This window comes from Arvicanthis niloticus, chromosome 1 (genome assembly GCF_011762505.2).
Source record: "Arvicanthis niloticus isolate mArvNil1 chromosome 1, mArvNil1.pat.X, whole genome shotgun sequence".
Classification (NCBI taxonomy): Eukaryota; Metazoa; Chordata; class Mammalia; order Rodentia; family Muridae; genus Arvicanthis; species Arvicanthis niloticus.
The window spans coordinates 143137173-143154948 of record NC_047658.1 but is presented as its reverse complement, the minus strand read 5'-3'; the positions used below and the strand labels follow the sequence as shown (position 1 = coordinate 143154948).

The following is a 17776-nucleotide window of genomic DNA, read 5'->3' as shown; positions in this document are numbered from 1 at the left end:
CGTCCTTCCCTTGCTTAAGAGGTGAATCCCAGATCTCTGAGAACTCCCAATCCCGAGAATAAGGACTACCCTGGAAAACTGCTTAGACCAAAGGAGAGTGTTGGACAAATGACATTGAGCTTGGACCTAGCCTAGGTCTTAAGGGCACTGCATTTCTGTGCTCCATGCAGACCAGCTAGGGCAGAGCTCCACTGCCTGAGGTGGCCCTAGGTCACTGCAATGCCAGTCCATCCCAGCACATGGCAGAATACAGTAGTTAACTCAGTTGTAGGAGTGAGCAGAGCTAAGGCCAGACTGCTCACTCACACACAGCAATGTGAAGAGTGAGGGTGCCTGCCATGAGGCGTTAACTCAGGAGTGCCTTGTCACGCAGCAACAGCTAATGGTCCCACTCTTCAAATCCCTACAATTCGTATTCTTTTCTAAAATCGAATGCTATTTCATTTTCCGAGAAATAGTCAGTTTGGCCATTCTAGCTCCATAAATAAAAGCACATTCATCTTGGCATTTTTCTTACATTCTTTTCCTCACTTTGTTTCCTCGGCTCATTCTTTTGCTTCTCTACAACACCTTGCTTCATCCTGCTAACAACATTGCTCTTTGACATCAAACATCTAAATGGGCAAACTCTTCTCCTTAAGTGTCTTGTAAAGCTATTGCTGGAGGTGGGGAAGTGGCTCAGCAGTCAACAATACTTGCTGCTCTTGCAGCAGACTGGATATTAGTTCCCAACACCCAAGCTGGATGGCTCACAACTGCCCAGAAGTCTAGCTCCAGATCTAATGCCTTTTTCTGGATTCTGCACTTACCTGTTGTAGACACACACACATATACACGCACACACACAGGCACACATATACACAGACACTTTCTATTTCTTAATCTTCTTTCAACCTGAAATTTTTGAAGAGCACAGTTCATTATTTCTGTTGTACTCTGTTGTACACTGGTACTTGCTGCTTTGACCTTCCTGAACTCCCTATTAACTAGTCCCTAGGACCAGTATAGTTTAGCAGCAATCTGACAACATGGTATAACACTAATGTCCTGAGATTCCCCTCCTTTATTTGAATTTTTCCCCTCTGTCTATGTGACTAAATAGTTTTTTATCCAACGAAACTCAGATCCCAGTGTTGGGGAGCAGGTTCCCGGTTTTTTCACAGATATCAAATCTGGATGGTCAAGTTCCTTATAGAAACTTCACTGTATGACTACATACCTAATACACATCTTTCCACAGCTTCAGACCAGCTGTAGTCTGCATATACTAATCCAATGTGAGTGCAACAGTTAATGTATTTTATTGTTTGGTGACTAATGGCAATTAAATGTTCAGTACAGAAGCAATTTTTCTTGCAAATGTATCTGATGGATGGTTGGCCATATCCACTGGAAGCAGAGTCCATGGGTGGAGGGGTGAATACTTCCTGTTGCTCTCCTTACCCTACCTTCTTTCATTTTTCCATGGGCCTTATTTCCAGGGTCCTCATCTAGTTTTGTAGCTTGAAACTCAGCATGTGGGCAGTTAGCTCTGTCTCACACCTTAGCTCTAGTTCTGTATTTCCAAGAGATGTTGAACAACTCAGCCACCTCCTTTTGCCCATTTATGTCAAGACTGTCTTACTAATCCCTCCAGAGTGGTGCAGAAAACCCCAGCTGTTTCGCTTTCTTAAAGTTTTGATGGTACTATAACACTCCCAAATAGGCTCAAAGTGAAAGCACTGACTCCTCCTTTTACCAGCCTTATGAAAGCAACTTCTCAGTCTGTCTTCCATCTCTCCCTTCTTAATCACCCCACATCATCCTTCCTTCTTCTGTCCCATCACCTGTCAATCTCTTTTTGTAGCACACATTTTTTCCTACTATTACCTTCCTGATAATTTTATCTTAATACATTTATATAATCTAGTTCACCTCCATCTGAAAATAACTGAAGTTACTCTGAGAATCCCAAGAGAAAGTTGTCATTTTAACTGCAGATATATTTCCTAAATATTATGTAATCTTATTTAAAACTTTTATTAAAAGATTTAAAAATGAGATAAAATGCTTTAAAAGGACTGTAAATGCCTAAGACCTAAAATATGTTCAAATAGCATAATAAATGACAAAGATTTCAAATGTATACAATTAATTAAGATCAGACAAATAGGAAATATATTTCTTTACCTTAACATTTCTAATGGATTTGTTTCATGAACTTGGTTGCCACACCTTGGACAATCATTGCTGTCTTCAAAGTGCTGGACAATACAGGTCTTACAGACTAGGAAGAGACAAGATAGTAGGTTAAAATTACAAACTTCTAGAATTAAACCACCAAAATCAAAGCCCACTGCCACAATATCAAAAGAAAATCCCAATTTACTTATTGTTTCTATTAATATATTTATAAACTAAATATATTTTACTCATATAAAAGTGTATTCTATATATAGAAAAGGGTCTCTTACTTAAAAAGCAGGACAGAGAAAAGTAAAAATTGTTAACTTTGCTTTATTTCCTTCACTAATAGTTTATTTGAATGCCATATAAACAGTTCTCAATAAAACTTGAGGGACTGCACATGTAGCTCACTGATAAAGTGTATTGTCTATGAGGCCCTGTGTTTAATATACAGCCTGAGACAAAACCTTTCAACGTGTTTGGATTTCTTATACCACCAGGGTGGCTCCTAAGACAAGGCAGCAGTTACCACAGAATTTCTGGACCTGAAGAACAAGATGAATTTGTGATCACAGGTGTCACAGTGTCACAAAGCACAGTGTATAGGAAATGGACACAAAGACACAAGAGGGGAACTGGAGATGACTGAGAACTGGCAAGGGTGATTAGAACTTAACTAAAGACTCTAAATAAAGACAAGTTCAGAGCCATACTGCAACACAGCCCACATTCCTCTCAAAAATCCTAACCTCTGTGATCATCAATTCCTTTCATCCTTACCTAAACTCTGTTATCTTGTAAGCCAACTGCTCTGCCCAAATGTGTCTTATACAACACCTCAACACCTGAACTATAAAACTGCAATTCAATCCTTATCTCAGTAACTTCCCTTTCCATAGTATTTCTTTATGTAATTCCACATTTTCTCTGGATATATACCTGCTTCCCTTCATTTTACAATTGCACTCCCTTCCCTCTCTATATATCCCACATGCTCTGAGAGAAGTAAACATTTATCTAAATGACTGGTCAAGAGCAAACAATAAGATTCCTACCATTGAGATTAGGTCTGAAAACGCAGCATCTCATGCATACTGCCCAGAGCAACAACAGAACATGGCCAGGCATTTCAGTTTAAAATTCCTTGGTAAATCTGGGAATTAACATCACGTATTTTATTTAATTGTTCATTTACTCAATGATAGGCACTAGACTAGGACCTGGCAATGCAGGAATAACCCATCCTTAAAAAGTAGCGTGCAAACTGTAGTTAATGATAAGTGGTAGCCTTGTCTTCCCTCCCCTTAAGAAGGTAGAGACAGAGCTTTGGTGTATGGCAGCTATGTAGATGCCATGATCAGATTCATAAGAAGCTGAAATCAACAGGCCTTTCTGTGCCCTCTGAGGGCACGTGAGTCCCAGACTATTTCTCTTTTGTCCAAACATTAAGAGCCATAACCTACTCACTTTAATTCTCCTGAAATCTAAGTTCATGAAAGACAACATCAGAAAGCATGTTTTAAAACTAAGATAATACAAGTTAGTCCAATATACACTACAGAACTGTCTGTTTTGTTCTTCAAGATATACTGACCCCTCAAGAGTTTATTTTAAAAATTGTTTGATGTAGGGCCTCATGTAGCCCAGGCTGGGTCCTAATTCACTATTTTTGACCTTCCTGTTTCCAACTCTCAGGAACCTGGGATTACAGGTAAGCGCCACACCCAGATTCCAAAAGGGTTCTCAATATTTGTTCAAAAGTCAACATAATCTGAGAGGGCTGCCCTGTTAAGCCACATTGAAGCAGAAAACAAGAGAGATGGAATTCCTTTAGAAAATTCCTGGTATGTGCACTTTCCCCAGAGTCACTAGCTACCTCTGAAATTTAAGACAGATAAGAAACAGGAGTAAAGGGTTTTAGCAAAGCCTGATCCTGCTAATACTAACCTGGAGCTTGTATTCTTGTGGTTCTCTCAATGAACTCAGCAATCCATGGTGTCTACCAGCCTTGACCAAACAGGTACATGGCATGCCCACAGCAAATCCTCATTAGGGCAGACTCTGAGGATTAGACCCAACCCTACCCTTTCAGGGACACCAATGACAAGCTAAGCTATCTGATCAAAGACATGTCAGGCTGATGCATCCAAAGGCACACAGAGTTCTAAAAATAAGGTGTGTGAGTTGTTTATGGACAAAGCACAAGGCAGCAGCAGTACCAGAATGCTGATGAGGAATACTTATCTAAAGTCTAGATCTGGATTGTTCAAAATGACAGTGACTGGCCATGTGCTGTTACTAAGAACTTGAAACATGGTTAAATTGAGATGTGCTGTAATTGTAAATACACTTTAGATGTAAAACGTTTAATACAAAAATAAGCAATAATATTTATGACATTGGAATGACAGTTATTTTAGATATACTGGGTTCAATACTAAAGTTGTTCCTTTTAAATGTGACCATGAGATATTTTGTCTAATTTTTACTGTTTTGTGTAGACGGGTGTGCTATTTACATGTATCTGTGCACCTCAGAGGCTAGAGAAAGGCATGAGATGCCCTGGAACTGGAGTTATAGATGGCTGTGAGCCACCATGTCAGTACTGTCAATAGAATCTAGGTCCCCCCCGCCCCCCAGCAGAAGAGCAGCCTCTCCAGTTATGCATGTGGGCTGCTTTGGGGGAGGCTTTGCTTAAGGTAGGTATGTACTGTATACTGTATCCCTAGCCTTGTTTAAAGGTTTAGTTTTGAGACGGAGTCTCAGTAGCTCAGAGTGATCTTGGGTTGCTGTATGGCTCAGGCACACTATAAACTTATCATTCCCCTGCCTCAGTCTCTGAACGACTGAAATTACAGGTAAGAGCCACCATGCCTGCTTGTGGATCACAGTCATGTCTACTAAAGAGTACTGCTCTAAATGGATAGGAGCACCAATCAAGGAGTGAGTTTCTCTTCCATTGGGATATCTGAGGTACAGTACTTTACTCATTTCTGCAAATGAAAAAACAAGCAGTTTCTGTGGGTCTGCTTTGATGACCAACGGAATGCAGGCTTTAAGACATGAATTAGAAAGTTTCTTTCTAGAGGTTAACGCTCAAAACTAGCATTAAACATTAACTAAAATTTTAAAATAAGTTTTTTTTTTTTTTTTTAAAAAAAAGAAAATTTAAGATGCAGAACAGGGCTAGAGAGATGGCTCAGTGGTTAAGAGCACTGACTGCTCTTCCAGAGGTCCTGAGTTCAATTCCAGCAACCACATGGTGGCTCACAACCATCTAATGCCCTCTTCTGGTGTGTCTGAAGATAGCTAAAGTGTACTCATAAATAAATCTTTTTTAAAAAGATGTAGAACAATACCCCATTTTTATGTCCATAATCCTCGATGTTCTTGGTGGAAATACACCTCTCTGTTGGATTTTATACGGTGCTAAATAAATAAGCACCATGTGTATATTACACAAATTAGAGCTTGAGGGAATCCAGGCCTGCAGTTGAGTGACAATGGAAAGAAGTGAGGTGGGGACTGGGTTCTGGTGGTTAAAAACATCATCACTAGGACACTACCTGTGTGACTTAGTTTATAAACTGAGATATGGACTAGCAATAAAGCATACCTTAAGGAACCTTAAAGATTTAACTCCAAGCTCTGTAAATGGTCATGTTTTCCTGGATAACTCAACTGGTCTCTGAGTAATGTTCAGAAGGTAAGATTTTGTATCCTTAATTTATCATGAGAGCAACAAAAACATCATTAAAATGAAAAAAAACGTAATAACTGAATTTTTGAACAAGGCCAAATATAAACATTTACAGGAGTTGCTATTATGCTATCTAATAGTTTTTCTGAATTGAGATGGGCAGCACAGACTGGAGCAGACAGTTTTTAAAGAGAGCATCTGCAGATTCCCTTCTGGACTAACTCAACTGCCCTAAGATTCTAACTTGGTGAAGCTCCCTCTCCAGGGCAGCCAGACGGTAACTGGGAAACCCTGGCCACGATGAGGAATGGTAGGGAGAAGTTGGTCACAAACATCTTCCTCTCTAGAATCTGTTGGATTACCCCATTCTAGGATTCGGCTCTCTGCTAAACTATAATCAGAAGCACTTCATTAACCCCAAGGATAAATCACTGTCACAGGAAAAGATATAACCAAATAGTATGGGGTTAGGTGCAAAGTCGAGAAGACAAAGTAGTGGAGCACAGTCACTGAGGTAACCTTGCCACACTGCCCACACCTCAGTTTCACACACTCCTGCCATTAGGTAAATTATTTACTTGGAACTGTGTATAAGGGAGACTCAAAAAGGTATCTACCTTAGTTGGTTTTTATTGAGACCAAATGTAATTACTTGTTTATAGTGTCTGGTAACTTAAATGTCAGCTCTTTCTATAAATTAGATTACTGGGTGAGTAAACTGTCAGAATTAATGTAATTAACATAAAGCACTGAATACTATCAGACCATGACTGGTTTGATATATCCATAACAGGTAGGCATGCCACTAGAATTGGAATGTCTATCAATTTGTGGTTAATACCTTATAACCATTTCTACTTTGTAACTCAGATGTGATATTTAAGACACGTTGATTCACCTCCATGAAAACTATCTTCTCATGTAGGATACTTCTTTTTTCTGAGGCAAAATGGGGTGGGGTAGGTTCTTGTCCAATATTACCCAACACTTCTCCACTAGACACTTTCCCCTAAACTTCATTTCAGTACATTCTAGTATTGCCTCTTGGGCTAGAAGTTAGCTCACAGTCTCTTCCCAATCATTCTGAAGAAACTGCTCTGATACACTATTATACATTGATTTCACAGCTGAATTATTCAAGAGCTATCTCATTTCCTTATTTTCATGGTTTTGGGGGGAATCTACTGAAAAAAGCAATTTGCTGGCCTATCTTGGATATGCAGTCTACCCACATCTTACCTATCAGAGCCCAAGCTTCTCAACTTTGATAGCACAAAGTAACTCAGATTTCTCTTTCTGAGCATTAATTCTGACATTACTACCCATAAAATAATAATCAAATTTTATCTCATATCTTTAACATTGCCATCCAGTAGTAACAATTTATTAAACTGCCCAAGGGATGACATTAGAAACATCTAGGTGTACTGGTCTTACTAGCCAACTTCAAAACATTTCCCTTCCTTCTTTAAGGGTATCGTTATATGTGCCATTCTTTAAAAAAAAAAAAAAAAAAAAAAGCTAACAAAATCAAAGAAACAAAAACAGCCCCATTTGCAGTTCTGGATGGCCTGAGGTTGGTCTCTATCTAACTCTTACAGAGGTCCGCCTTTGTCTCCCAGGTGTGGGGTTAAAACCCATACAACAATGTCTGGCTTTGTGCCATTCTTTTTATTTTTGCAGGCTAAAGGTCAAGCCTTCTACCACTGAACTAGAATCTTAATTCTATAGGTTACTGTGGGAAACATTTTTCATCATTTTTGTGTTGAGGACTTTTATCTGCTAACAGGTTGTAAGTAGACTGTAATTATATGCAGAAGAGGTATGTTTCCTGCTTCTCATAACACATTCCTACATGCATAACTAATACTGATTTAAAAATTCTCTAACAGCTACAATTTGCTTCCATGAGCTTCGTTTTTTTTTTTCTCCCATGTTGCTACATAGAGCTTGCCTCAAGACCCTATAGTGAACAATTTCATGGCGTACATCAGAATAGCATTTTTGCTTTTCCTATGTCCTAGACAGCTATGTCCCTTTCCCACTGAACAAAGGAACAAGTATCAAGGGAGAGGTTTTGAACAGCTCAGGGCAGACTTTATGCACTGAGTAGGAAGGGGACCCTTCAAGCTGAGGAAAGCAGAAAAGGTGACACCTCCGTAGGTGGCTTCAACAATGAGTAGATTCAGTGGGAAGAGTCAGGTAAAGTTCAGCAGAAGCTGCAGTGTCACCACTTTCCTTACCAATCAAATGTGTCCTTACATATACAAGTCCTCACATGCCAACTCCTGTGCCTCCCTGCTATGGTTTGGATGAGGTCTGCTCCTTAAGGATCTGTATGGCAGAGCCTTGGTCCCTTGTGTTATGATGCAGGGATACAGGATGTAAGGTAATGCATCCTTTAAAGGTGGGGCCTAGAGCAAGGTCTCTGCATGGCTGGAGGCACTGCCTTTGAAAGGGAAGGAAGCTCTACTCATTAGGAGTTTCTATACTAGAGATAGTTGATAAAACAAGAGCCAGCTTTGAGCCTCTGCTTCCTGATTTGAGGTCTGACTTTTTGCTCCTGCAAATGCTTAAGTCAGTGTGATGGCATCTGCAGAATGACCAGAGGCTCCACTAAATAGGTCCTGGATTTTCACTTTGAACCTCTTAAGTTGAGCTAAATAAACCTCTTAGGCTGACTAAAAATGCTCTCTCTGGTTACACTAGCTCAATTAAACTAGAACCTTGATAATATTCAAATTCACATACTCTAATGCTATAAGATTATAGCTGGGCATTGTGGAAGAAAGCCATGAACCCATGCTGATGGATCTCACTGTCAATTATGAGCATGAACCTTACAAAGTAGGGCTTTCATCTGCCAGTCAGTCACACTCAATGTCCCCAAGTCCACTGTGCTCCTTGCTAGTCTCTTCCCAACCCCACCAAATGCCCCCCCACCGCCACTCCTCACAGAATACCTCACTTCCTAGTTTACTGAAGAAAATAATGGAATCAAAGAGAACCTGTCCTCCTCCACCAGCATCTCCACTCTAACCTGCTCCCCAAACGTTCATGACCATAGCTCTGTGATTTCAACCCTATGTGCTGACTTCTCCAATACTTGTCACAGGATATATAAATCCCTACTAAAGATTCTTACTAGCATACAGGCATGCCATCTCCTTACACAAAAATGAACTTTTGTTGACTCTATATCCCTCGCCAGCTATTGCTCCATTGCTTTGGTCTCCTCTGCAAAAAACCTGGAAATTGATAACAATATACTCTCTTTCTTTCTCTCTTTCAAAACTTATTTTTCATTTCTTGTTTGCCTTTACTAAGGTTAAGTACAGGGCTTAGATGTATCTCATTGGTAGATTTTGTGCATAGCTTTTGTGAGGCCTCGGGTTCAATTTCCAGTATCACAAGAGTTAATGTGGCCAGGCGATGGCGGCTCCTTTAATCCCAGCACTTGGGAGGCAGAGGCAGGTGGATTTCTGAGTTCGAGGCCAGCCTGGTCTACAGAGTGAGTTCCAGGACAGCCAGGGCTATACAGAGAAACCCTGTCTCGAAAAACCAAACAAAACCAAACCAAACAAAACAAACCAAAAAAAAAAAACACCACCACCAACAACAACAACAAAAAACCAAACAAACCAAAAAAAAAAAAAAAAAAAAAAAAAAGAGTTAAATGTGTCATTCATAGTCAAACTAGAAAATTAAAGGCTTGCTGTCTTCCCAGATAATACTTATATTTTCTCTCCTCCCCTCCACTTAGACTGCTCTTAAAAGGATCTTTACAGCGAAATCTGTTCTTACTAACTTACCAAACACATGAAGCTCAGCCAATCCCCCTGTTCTTAACACCCAGAGTCCTCCTATCCCTTGGCTCCTCGTAACCCTCCTGGGTTAAAGCTGTAGAGCGCCCCTCGGCATTCTACTCTGCAATCCACATTCATTTCCTTCATGGTTTCATTGTTTATGCATGTTCTATATGCTGATGGTCTTTAATTCATTAACAAGTGTGGATCTACCTTCAAAATGTATTCAGAATCTGACATTTTACCAGCATCACCACCTTGGTACAGGCATCACCATCTCTTTCCTGCAATACTGTAGTAAGATTTAACATTTCCAGTTTCGTTACAATAGTTCGGTGACTCTTTTAATTACAATCCAGTCTGTATTAGTCTTTACTCAAATCCATCTGTGAAACGGGCCTTCATAAAACAAAACAAAACAAAACAAAACAAACAAAACAAACAAACAAAAAAAACAAAACAAACAAAAAAAAAAAACAAAAACAAGCCAACCAAGTCCTTAAATGTGCAAAACCTGTGGCCCACAGCCATCCCCACCTCACCTCTGGACTTTCACCCACTCACTGCTGTCTAGCCACCACTCACATCTTCAAATCTTTGATTTTGCTATTTCCTCTGCTTGGAAGGCTTTCCAGGTATCTGATGGAATAGCTTTTCTACCACAAGTTCAAAAGTGGCTGACTTGAAGCTTTTTCTGGACACAGACTTTTATGAACTGTAGCACCTTCTTGACTGTCCAATTCCCCTTGCCCAGTCTGACCTTCCCTTTATTTATAGTAGAGAGTGACAATCTTCTAATATACACTTATTTCTTAACTTATTGTATACTCTACTGCCTACTACGCCCCAAGTATCTGGGCCAGAATCTGAACAATAACAGGCTCCATAAATATGTACAGACAAAAGGAAGCCATAGGTGTTAGGATACTAAAGGGAGCCCAGACTCTAGGCCTACAACTGTATCACTGTAGTCAAGTCAGAAAGAAGCCTACATGGCAAAGGAAGGAACTCTGAGCTTAGCGGCAACAATAAAAATATGCCCATTCCAACAGAAACCATTTCTTAATTAGCAACTGTGTATTCTAATGAAGTTTTGTTTACTCACTTTTTAATACTGTTGAAATCAGTATGTATAAAGCTGTGTCTCCTACGAAACGCATGCTAACTGGTTTATTCCTCACTATCTCATAGTTTCCAAATTAAAAAATCCAAACGCTTAATTAACATAATCCATCTTTAACATTTTAACAGCTAGTACCTAGACTATTTGAAATCAACAACTATTCTTACTTCGATGTTCATCAAAATGAAGCTTTAATGTCAGGATGGACTTCATTTCTACTGCAACCTATTACACTGTATGTACACTTATGGTAATGCAGTTTTAATCTGGATGTTGTGTTTTTCTAAAAACAGATTTTTACTCCAAAACTAAACACCTTATAAAGAAAACATCAAAAATTTCATCAAAAATAATGTCTTTTTTCAGCAGAATAGCTATTCAATTCAGAACTAATAGTAGATTCATATCCTTATTGAGTTCCTTATACCTCATGAAATCAGTTTTTTCTCTCACATGTAATTAATGTTACTTAATGAAATATTAAAAATAAAGGTAACTGGATGAAGAAAGAAGAGAGTTAGGGAAACATCTCAGTGCATCTGCAGATGTACCTAAGCTGAAGAGCAGAACAGATGACCCTGCTCTGGTACTTACTGGGTGATTTTTAGTGTTTCTCAGTCCTTAATCTGTGAGAATTTGGAATGAGGATCTGAAATACACTTCGCTAAGCCTGTATCTTTCTATCCTTTGGTCTCTGCTGAATAGCAACTACCAAGAAAGACCTTTTTTTCTGCTTCGTTTCCCCCACAACATTTGTTACACACAGAACCTGAAACTTCATTCTTTTCTTGCCTGTTGTTGGTCTACCTATCAGAGCCGAGGTTCTAGGAGGTCATGGGCTGGGCCTGTCATGTCTGTTTCCTGTGGTAAGAATAATCCCTGGCACATATAAGTGCCAATAAATATTTGTTGAGTGATCAAATAATACTGCCCAGATACAAGGGGTCTTGGTTAGATTCAATAAGACAATGAATGAAAAGAAAGTTCCAATTCCCCATGACATTCAATAAACAATAGCTACAACTTCAATTTTTCTTTGCATTTATTGTAATCATAGTATGATTAAACTGTAAGCTGTCTAATTTAAGGGATGCTAGGATGACAAAGGTCTAGCCTAGAGTGGTGCTTGTCAGACTCTAGTATAATACAGAATCACCTAGAGAGCTTGTTAATACAGATTTCTACCCTTATTCCCAGAGGTTGATTCTGCAGGTCTACGGTGAAGCTCAAGAATTTGCACTGCTAATGAGTTCCCAGGTGACTGTTGCTCATGGATGCTGCTAGCCTGGAGACTGTACTCTGAAGAGCAGGAGTATGGGGCGTAAGATTTTAGCATTAAATATCAGCCCCTCCGTAGTCATAAGATTATGATATTTGTTCAAAAACAATGAATTGGAGCTGGAGAGCTGGCTCAGCACTTACGAGTGTGTGCTGCTCTTACACAGGTGCACTGGACCTTTTGGTTTTGCTTTCCACACTGGGCAGCTCACAACCATCTGAAACTCCAGCTCCAAGGGCTCTGACACCCTGTGTGGATACCTACACTCATGTGCACAAACACACAAACACATATGTACAATTAAAAAATAACTCTCTAAGACAAAAACCAATGAATTAGCAATTAAAATCTGCTGTGATTAAAAGCCACTCCTACATTCTATTACATTCTTTCTCTGTGTCTGTCTGTCTGTCTGTCTCTGTGTGAGTGACTGTGTGTGTGTGTATGTGTGTGTGTGTGTGTAATTGAACTTAGGCTTGGTGGCAGACATATTAACCCACTGAATAAACTCAATTTTTAATGTTGTGAGACAAAAATCACCAAGTTCTTCATTGTAACCTCAACTATATCAGTGAACCTGTCTTCTTTGTATGTCTTGTTCCAAGGGATTATTACTGCCATAATTTCTGAAAGAGTAGAAAGAAAAAAATCTTGTACCACAGAATTTAATGTCTATGAACACAATTTTTTTTTTTCCGGAAGAACTAGGATATTCTCACAGGAGTCTCGATCTAAAATCTAAAAAGAGTTAAGAACCACTGCATTTATCACATCTGAGCTGGAATGAAGCTTCTTTGTCCCTGACTTAAGTGAAAAGCCTGTTACATCTACAACATATACAATCACAGGTGTTATGTCACACCCTAGATAGCTCCCACACACTCCAGAGGACCTATTATGAGACAAAGGAAAGCTTCTGGTCTTGGCTACCAAAAACCAGTCCCTACTCTTGAGTCTCTCTCTTTCTTAAATATTCACAGATGGTGGTTCTAGGAGATAGTTTTTAAAAAAACTAATTCATAATGCCTAGCCAACACTGTGCATGTCTTTCAAGTTAGCTAGCACTGCATTTGAACTGCTGAAAGGAAAGCCATGGCGATCAATCAGCTGTGCATTTGCACTTTTCTCATACACCAGAGACTAAGGTGATACTTAACCTACATGTGTGTCATGCTTTAGACAGAACTTAAAGGGAATGAATATTACAGCATCAATGACTGCTGACAGAGAACAGAGCACAAGACATTCACACTGAGAGTCTAAGTACCCGAACCAAGTGTCTCCCCATTGTGTGTGAGGTAGAAGGAGAAGCAGGGCAAACAAGCCACAGGTAAACAGCTTTAAAGTAAAGTATCCTGGAGCCAGCAGCACACCACTGAGACTGTTTTTTGGGTCAGGATGAAAAGTGACAATGACAAATACATTATGTCTTTCACTTAACCATCCTGATACTGGTTAAGAATGTACTACAGTGGGTCTGGTGAGAAGGAAGTCTCAATGAGACAGTGGGAGAGGGGAGTCGAGTATCAGGGGTTGGAGCTAAATGGACTGGGACTTTGTCACAGTTTTGTTGAGAGTAAAGAGAACCAATCAACAGCTGTCTAACTGAACCAAAGATCCACACAATGGTGGGGTGGATGCCTAGTAGTGAACACCTGCCCAGCTTCCTGGGAATAATGAGCTCATGGCCACTGATAACTACAATCATTTTGCTAGACCAGCATAGTAATTCCTTACTCATTCTAAATCTTATCCTTAGATCTACAGATAACTGTAGCTATCAGCCCTCACAAGAAAGCTACAAATGGACACAATGCATAGAGCAGTAAATTATGGCCCAACTCCTGCATATGTGGCTTGGGGAACACTGGGGAAGCAGATTGGAAAGACTGTGAAAAGCCAGAACACTAGGAAGTCTACTGTGAAACAATCTCTCCTAGGAATGACTGGAAAGATGAGAGTATCACTGGACATCAAAGTGGAAGGAGGAATATTTCAATGGGTTCCCACCACTAGACAAAGAACTACAGAAGGAATGACTGCTGGGAAAATTAGCCTCCCCCAGAGATGAGCCTTCTTATTGGTTGTCCAATGCAGAGTGGTCATCCCTGGAACCTCATACACACAAATAACAATAGCGGATTCAGCAGGTTGTATTATTTATTTGCATATACATATGTGTGCATATGTACATAACAATAATCAAAAAAGAGCTGAGGGAGAAGGGTCATGGAGGAGTTGGGAGGGAGGGTACCTAGCAGGGGCTGTGAGGAGGGAAGGGGAAAATTCTATTTCAACTAAAAACATTAAAAAAATGAAGATGAGGAAAGGGGAGGTAAAATATACATATATAGTAATTTGAGAGAAGGCTGAGGTAACTTTGTCCATGTCAAAGCACCTCTGTTACAGCCAGGTCAAGGGTATCTGGCCCAACCTGGAAAGGTCTAAGGCCTCAAGACTCTCAGAAATTCTCTAATTCTACTCTGCTCTCATATCCTGACCCACACTTGTGATTCTCTCGTGTCCATTTTCTTCATGGCACTTACTTCATACATTTTTTTTTTTACTCCCTCACTAATCACCAATGGGACTAGCTAAGCTGGTGGGGGCAGATTCTATGTCTGGTTTTGCTTATAACATAACTTTACTTTTTTTTTCTCACTTGATTGACCAATGGGACACAGTCTAAGCTCCCACTGCAAGAATGAGTCCGTGCTCACTCTTTACTCAGGAATCACTGCACAGCAGTTTTTGTGCAGGTGTTTTAGTCAGATATAACCTCATATAAACTCTTCATATAAAGTTAAGTCAACATCTAAAACCACAAGGGACCACAATGTCACTTAATTGTTCTCCATTTCTGCCTTTCCCACTTGGCTGCTTTTCTCAATTTTACCCCCATTCCAAATCACTGTAAAACTGTACTGTCCTGTTTTATTAAATGTGAAAAACTCTAGCAGAAGAAACAGACCCCAGATATGACTACACATCAAAACAGCCCATGGAAGTCTAGTGATGCCACTTTATGGTACTATTTATGTTATCAAAGCAGACAAGGGAATGCTTTGCAAATATGATTATTTCTCCTAAAGGCTCAATAAAAAATATTCAGGACAGAGAAATCCAAAACTCCAAGAGTTAATAACCTTCACTCTATGTGCTACAGAATCCTCAGATCTCAGGCACCAAGCCAAATACCTGATTCTGTCATTTACCATTCAGGGTTCTCTGTGGATGAGAGAGTCCACATTTGGGGTTACCTTTTTATTTTCATCAAAATTCTATCACTTCAACTCTCAGTAAAGTGGCCAGGCCATTGCTAAAGAACTGTTTATACCAGAATGATTTGTACAGTTTGTTATTTACGTCTTTAAGCTGTCAACTACTATTTCAACAGGTTACTGCTAGGGCTATCGGCTGCTCTCCACGGACTGACAGTAAGGCCCTATTGCTTAGGCCAGTATTTACAGACCTCATTCAATATAGAGAAGAGGAGCCTGGGGGAAACTCCTGTTCTGTTAAAGGAGCAGAGCACTGAAATGACTCCAGAGAGCATTGTCATACAAATAGATCAGCACCTCAATTAGTCATCATCAGAAAAGCTTCTTACAGTAAATGGGAACTAGCAAAGACCCACATCTGGACAGTGTGCAGAGTGAAATTTTGGAGCACTCAATCCTAAATGGGAAGCCTTTGCCAGTCTCTCCCCTCAGGGCTCAGGGACCTATGCAAAAAAGACATCCAGAGATGATGAGGACTCTGGAAACTGTCCGTGGACACAACAGGACTGATGCACATTTGAATGCAGGGACTGTGGAAGCATACACAGAGCCTGTACAGGTTCAAAAGAGGAGTTAAGTAGACACAAGCTCCCACCCCTAACCAAGAAGCTAGCCACAACAGGCACCCACTGGCAAAGGGAAAATTAGTCTCCTCCACTGGAGTCTCGCTGGGTATATTACCCAGAATAGGCCTCATGCTCTGCAGATGAATAACATAAAACAAATTCAATGGTATTTTTCTAGACTTTTTGTCTAATATTGCTTTGTTTAGAAATTTTTTTTGTCTTATTGGACTTTTGCTTATGTGTTTTGGTTTCTGGTTTTGGGTTTTTGTGGAGATCTCTCTCTCTCTCTCTCTCTCTCTCTCTCTCTCTCTCTCTCTCTCTCTCTCTCTGTGTGTGTGTGTGTGCGTGTGTGCGTGCGCGCGCAGCAGACCTATGGTAGGACACCCTTCTAACCGATCAGGTGTTCTTAGATTCTGCCAAGCATATTCCAGGGTCAAAGTCTCTGGACTTACTTGCTATTCTGTCTAGAAAGTTCTTCCGTATTCCTACAGAGCTCAATCGCCTAAGGTTTCTGTTAAAACAGAAATACACACACAGAGATACCATATAAAGTAACCCCGTCCCTGCCTACAATCTGCTCCTTTTCATGCCATTCCTCACCAATAAATATTTAATTTATTTAAGTTTCCCTTCCTAGAATGTAAACTCCAAAGGATCAGAGAATGATTTTGAGAACTCTTGTATCGTCTGTACTGAGCACTGTACTTGACACATAGTAGGCATTCAATACATGTTTTCAATGACAGTTAATTATTATAATTATTAATTCTTCAAGTTAAATACAAGGCAAGGACAAATTAACCATCGACAACATTTCATAGCTAACTGCTAATTGAACAGTTAACCAGTTAACATCCAGAGGAGTATCCGTCAGTACCACTAGACAGCTTTTCCACAGTACATGTAACCAGACCTGGCCACAAGACCCTCAGGTCAGTATCTTCAAACAGCTTTCAGTAAAATATTGTGTTTAAAACTGTGATTAAATCTGTCCATTCAGGGGGAGGGTTGGGGGGCTCAACGGAAGCTATAAAAAAAGGCATTGCTATTGCATGAGAAACTGACCAGCTTTGAATTTGAATTCAAATTCACTCAGCAGCCATGAGACATAGTAAGTAAAAAAACTTACTTTTCACACATGTAAAATTAGGACAATCTAAATACTCTTTCCCCTATAACCACTGCAAACTGCTTCAGGATTACTGAAAAGCTAAAATGACCTCAGTACATACAGCACCTAGTTTAGAACATATGACAGACAGCAAACTGAGAGTATAAAATTGTAATAACAGAAAGCACAGAAAGTATGTATACTCATACAAGTGGTTACAAAAACATCTTTCCCTCTGTAAGGCATGAGACAGTGAAATCTTAGCAATTCCTCGGCTATGGCAATATTACAACATTCTCAAACTTGAGCATGCTTCAGAGTTACCAAGCCAACCCCTCAAAAGAAAGATGCTTGGCACAGGAACCCCTCAGGAAGCAGGCATGCATTCTACAAGTTCCTCTGGGCATGCCGACTGGTGAAGGAATCGATAATAAGCATGATTCAACTCCTTCAGGGTCATTTTTGAAATTACTAAAAGCCTGAAATATTTTACTTTCTGCAAATTCATAACCAATTAAATCCTTTTTTTTTTTTTTTTTTTTAGAATGTTTTACAATCTGGTTTTAAAAGTCAACATGTATTAGGATTCACCTGATAGGAAATTCTCATGCCATTAACATCCCAGTGACAAATATTCTGAAAATTAACTTGAAAGTAATTGAGACTACTTTGGAAAATTTAAAAATCCAGACAAAACCAGAGTACAACAGTTTTAAAGGAACAAAGGCAGAGGTAAATTTGGTT

At 39.7% G+C, this 17776-nt stretch overlaps 1 protein-coding gene across 4 annotated transcripts in view; it reads right to left on the bottom strand.

Moving 5' to 3' along the window:
* Positions 1-17776, bottom strand: part of Pcgf5 (polycomb group ring finger 5) — a 95775-nt gene that overhangs the window by 18696 nt on the left and 59303 nt on the right. For all 4 annotated transcript variants that reach the window (XM_034510997.2, XM_034510972.2, XM_034510987.2 and 1 more), the window contains exon 3: positions 2170-2266. In XM_034510997.2, the coding sequence (XP_034366888.1) occupies positions 2170-2266 (97 nt within the window). The remainder of the gene's footprint in view (positions 1-2169; positions 2267-17776) is intronic.